The sequence below is a fragment of the Cupressus sempervirens genome, chromosome 4, assembly GCF_028749045.1.
Source record: "Cupressus sempervirens isolate cs-2001-9-10 chromosome 4, ASM2874904v1, whole genome shotgun sequence".
In the NCBI taxonomy this organism is placed as follows: domain Eukaryota; kingdom Viridiplantae; phylum Streptophyta; class Pinopsida; order Cupressales; family Cupressaceae; genus Cupressus; species Cupressus sempervirens.
Window position 1 is genome coordinate 417392967 of NC_143121.1, and position 3944 is coordinate 417396910.

Here is a 3944-nt window from a genome sequence, read left to right on the forward strand (position 1 = left end):
GATTCAAAGAGGGGCTCAAATGCAGGGAGAATGTCAGATTGAGAGATAATGCCATGGGTAAAGTACTTCAGAGGCTTCAAGATCTGGAGGCTAGGTAGCTTTGTGATGACTTTGAAGAATAATAACAAAAAGTTCAAATAGGGCGAGCAACAACTTTAGACCCAATGGAGAGACTAATTGAGACCACCAACAAACAAGAGACTAGATCTACGATTGAAGTTCCTTATTTTAAAGGAGAACTAAATCTTGATGTGTTCTTGGATTGGATTTCAAGAGTCAAAAAATATGATGACACGAAAGGAATGAAAGAAAATAATCCAAGTCAATGTTGCAAACTCAAAGATGAAACCTCATGCAACTTTATGGTGGGAGAATCTCCTGAACACTGCGAGGCATCAAGGAAAGGAGAAAATCAAATTCTGAAAAAAAAAAGCTTAAGCACATAGGATTCATTTGGTTTGTGAAATTGTAGAAATCAAGCAAATCTCGATTTAGCCAAACCAAGGATTTGCAAACCTTGAATTTAATTTTTACAATTTTAGTAGAATTGTTTAATTCACTCGGAAGATGAGTGGGAGATTCCATTTCTACGTTTGGTTCCTCAAATTAGAAAGGGAACTAGGATTTTTTTTTTTTTTAAATAATTAAGAACCATTGGTCACCATTACCAGAGAGCTACCAAGTTAAAACTTTCAAAGCCAAAGAAAAACCACAACACGTCTTTATCAGCTCCGTATAATTTTCCAACACAAGAAAAATTAGAGAATATTCTCTATAAATCACACACATCTACAAGATTTGCAATCGTCTTGATCAGAGATCAACCCAAATTCCTTGCCCAACATAGTGACCCTCACATCAACACAACACCTACCTGGTCCAACAACAGCGACTACAACTCACATTGCCACAGAAGAGTAACTCGAATCAACATCCAACGAGCACACACTCACACTCAATGACCAGATCCACAACTTACAACACAGAGGTTGCCTCTATTTGCAAGAAGCACAGAGAATATCAGAGGCCCACATTGGCATTCTAGATCCAACCCATCTCTATGAGTAACCCTAGATCTCGAGCCCTCTACATCTGCAATGACTTGGCATCCACAATCTGTGATGTATGGTTCAAACAACAAAGATGATTCAAATGATGACAATTAATAAAATGTGTTTTTTTACACTCTTCAAAAAAGTGTAACAAAACTTTTGATTTTCAATTCCAAGTAGCTAGTAGGAAGTCTGATACCCTGATTCTGAAGTAAAATGAGATTTCCACAATTCTAATTCCATTTTGAAATTTGAGACACATACGCAAAATTTTCCAAATATTCAAAATTTTCCAAATCCAATATTTGGAAAATGTTAATTCATGGAACCAAATGAACCCTTATAGGAGCTAGGTACCGGCTACGGTGCAACTTATTTGCACCGTCCGGCTGCCCCAACTTCTACCGCTGCCCCAACTTGCAGGATGACTACATATACTGTCCTCACTGACGGCCAATGCAAAGTACTTGTTAGATATACAATTGTTATTACTATTATTATTAATTTATATTGTTTCTATACTTAATTTTTTCCTCTCAGACATCAGACATCGCCTTTGATTTAATTAGCCACGCCAAACTACTTTGTCTTCTGTCCTTTTTTCATATAGATTTTTATATTATATTGATATTAATTCTGTACTACTACTTATTATTATTATTTTAATATAATATTGATTATTAGGATTATATATATTTTAGTTTATATTTTTTGGGAACAAGCCACAATTTAGCCGAATGCATTGATTCCACCAATGGGATTACAAAGCTTACATAGGAACACAGATATTTTCAATTGTCTTCATCCAAGCCGAGGCTGAGAATGTAAGATACAATACCCTCTACGCTTAAATCACAAGATGCTTCATCAATGGATTCCTTAAGTTGCAGGGCGCGTTGACGCATATCTTTTCCGTCTTCCCTTGTCATGGCCGCTTTCACTGTGTTTTCCACAATATCAGCGGTGGGAATGGCATCATAACCCTCACAGAGCTGCAATCCAATCCCCAACTTCTCAATAACCAATTTGGCGTTAAAAAATTGATCCATAATGAAGGGCCAGGCCAGAATTGGCACTCCAGCGCTTATACTTTCCAATGTGGAGTTCCATCCGCAGTGTGTCATAAAAAGCGCAGTAGAAGGATGGGACAGAATTAGGCGCTGCGGCACCCAGCCATGGATTACCATTCCCCTGTTTCTTGTTTCGTCGATGAAACCCTCGGGAAGAAAATCGCAGGAATTAACCTGGCCTCCCACTGGATCCTTAATCGCCCAAATGAAGGGCTGATTACTGCCCGCGATGCCCCTGGCTAGGGCATCTGTTTGCACTTCGGAAGGAAAGATCTGAGATCCAAACGAGATGTAGAGGACGGAGTTTTCCTCTTGTGCGTCTAGCCAACGGATGCACTCCGATTCTTTTTCATCTTCATCTTCATTTCCATTTCCATTTTCATCTTCATTTTCCTTTTCATTTTCATTTTCCTTTTCATTTTCGATTTCGATCCGCTGTTGGGGTTTGAGAAAAGGAGAAGCTATACACCAGACGGGCTTACCGGTTGATTCCTCTAAATATCTCACATACTCTGCTTCGAGCCCTTCAATGGTATTGACAAGCATTGCAGCGCAGTTTTCTTTCGCCCAGCCAAAGGCCTGCTGAAACAGGGGAACAGTATCAGGCACTTTCCGAAAATCATACTTGCTTCTCAGCATATGAGGCAGCTCTGCACGCCTCAGATTCACATTCATACACCGATCTCGAATCTCTATGACTTGTCGGTCGCTTACTATTTCAGGATTTGAGAAGAGAAATTGCTGAATTGAAGCCGCCATAGCCCCTGTTGTGTGGAATACAACACAAGGAATCCCCAATTTGGAGGCCAATTGCGCTGCCCAGGGTAAGAAAACGTCAGTTATGATGCAGGCGGGTTTCCCTGAGGTTTCTGCCATGGCCTGTTCCAGCCAGTCTTCAAATGCCTGGGAAAGCTTGTGCGAAGACACGAACAGCAACATGCTTTCCATGGGGGCAAGGGCATCGGTGCTTTCGCGGCCAGGGGGGATGCCTGGAATGGGCGGGAGAGAAAGGGGAACAAAGCGAATTGAGGATCCAAGGGCTTCTTGTTGCAATTTGGGGGCAGAGGCAGCGGTGGTGAGGAAGCTGACCGTGAGGCCTTGGGAAGTAAGCATCTTAGCCAGGCTGAGGAATGGAATGAAGTGGCCCTGCGCCATGAAAGGAAACATGGCAACGTGTTTCAATTCTTTACTCTCTGCCATTGAAATGTGCTCTGAACTCGCCAGACGTCTTCGTTGGCCTCCCCTGCAGCCCTCTTTATGGTCCCCTTAATCATCCTCGTGTAAACAGAAGATGATAAAACGTGTTCTTGATGTTGCAGCTCGGTAATCTCTGCTTTTGATTTCTTGTCGGCCATTAGTCTTCGAGGTGAACAAGTGGGCAACGTCTTTTGAATCTGTTTGTACATCTGGAACTTAATACAGCAAGGAACGGGAAGCTCAATCACCGAATTCCCGACCATGTTCTCTATCAAAAAAAAGTTTGATGTTGAATTATTTACCTGACTTCTAGATCTGATTTAAATATCAAGCATCTTTTCATGGTATTAAAATTTAAAATTAAGTATTTGTTAATTTAAATTTTAGACAGAAGAAGGATTATCAAGGTGCAAATGCCCAAATACAATTGGAGGGAAAAGGTTACCTTTTGGAATAAGGCTTCTATTATTTGATTCCTTCGTTGTAGCGAGCAACATCGTACCATGTCCAGACAGAGAATCAAAACATTTATCTTTGATGTAAGACTTGACAGTTAACTGTGGAATGCAGTTTTGAATTTGTCTGAAAACCATGTGAAAAAATATCTTTTCTACATGCTTTAGAT

General features: G+C 40.5%; 1 protein-coding gene across 1 annotated transcript; it reads right to left on the bottom strand.

The window, feature by feature from the left end:
* Positions 1 to 1780: 1780 nt before the first annotated feature.
* LOC149561818 (UDP-glucosyl transferase 73M2-like) lies at positions 1781 to 3499 on the bottom strand. Its single transcript, XM_089825357.1, has one exon. It carries the CDS (start codon positions 3320 to 3322, stop codon positions 1844 to 1846), a length of 1479 nt encoding a protein of 492 aa, XP_089681483.1. The 5' UTR covers positions 3323 to 3499; the 3' UTR covers positions 1781 to 1843.
* Between the last annotated feature and the right edge of the window lie 445 nt (positions 3500 to 3944).

Excerpts from the sequence above, each read along its gene's own strand:
- LOC149561818 (XM_089825357.1), bottom strand. The coding sequence starts at position 3,322 with ATGGCAGAGAGTAAAGAATTGAAACACGTTGCCATGTTTCCTTTCATG.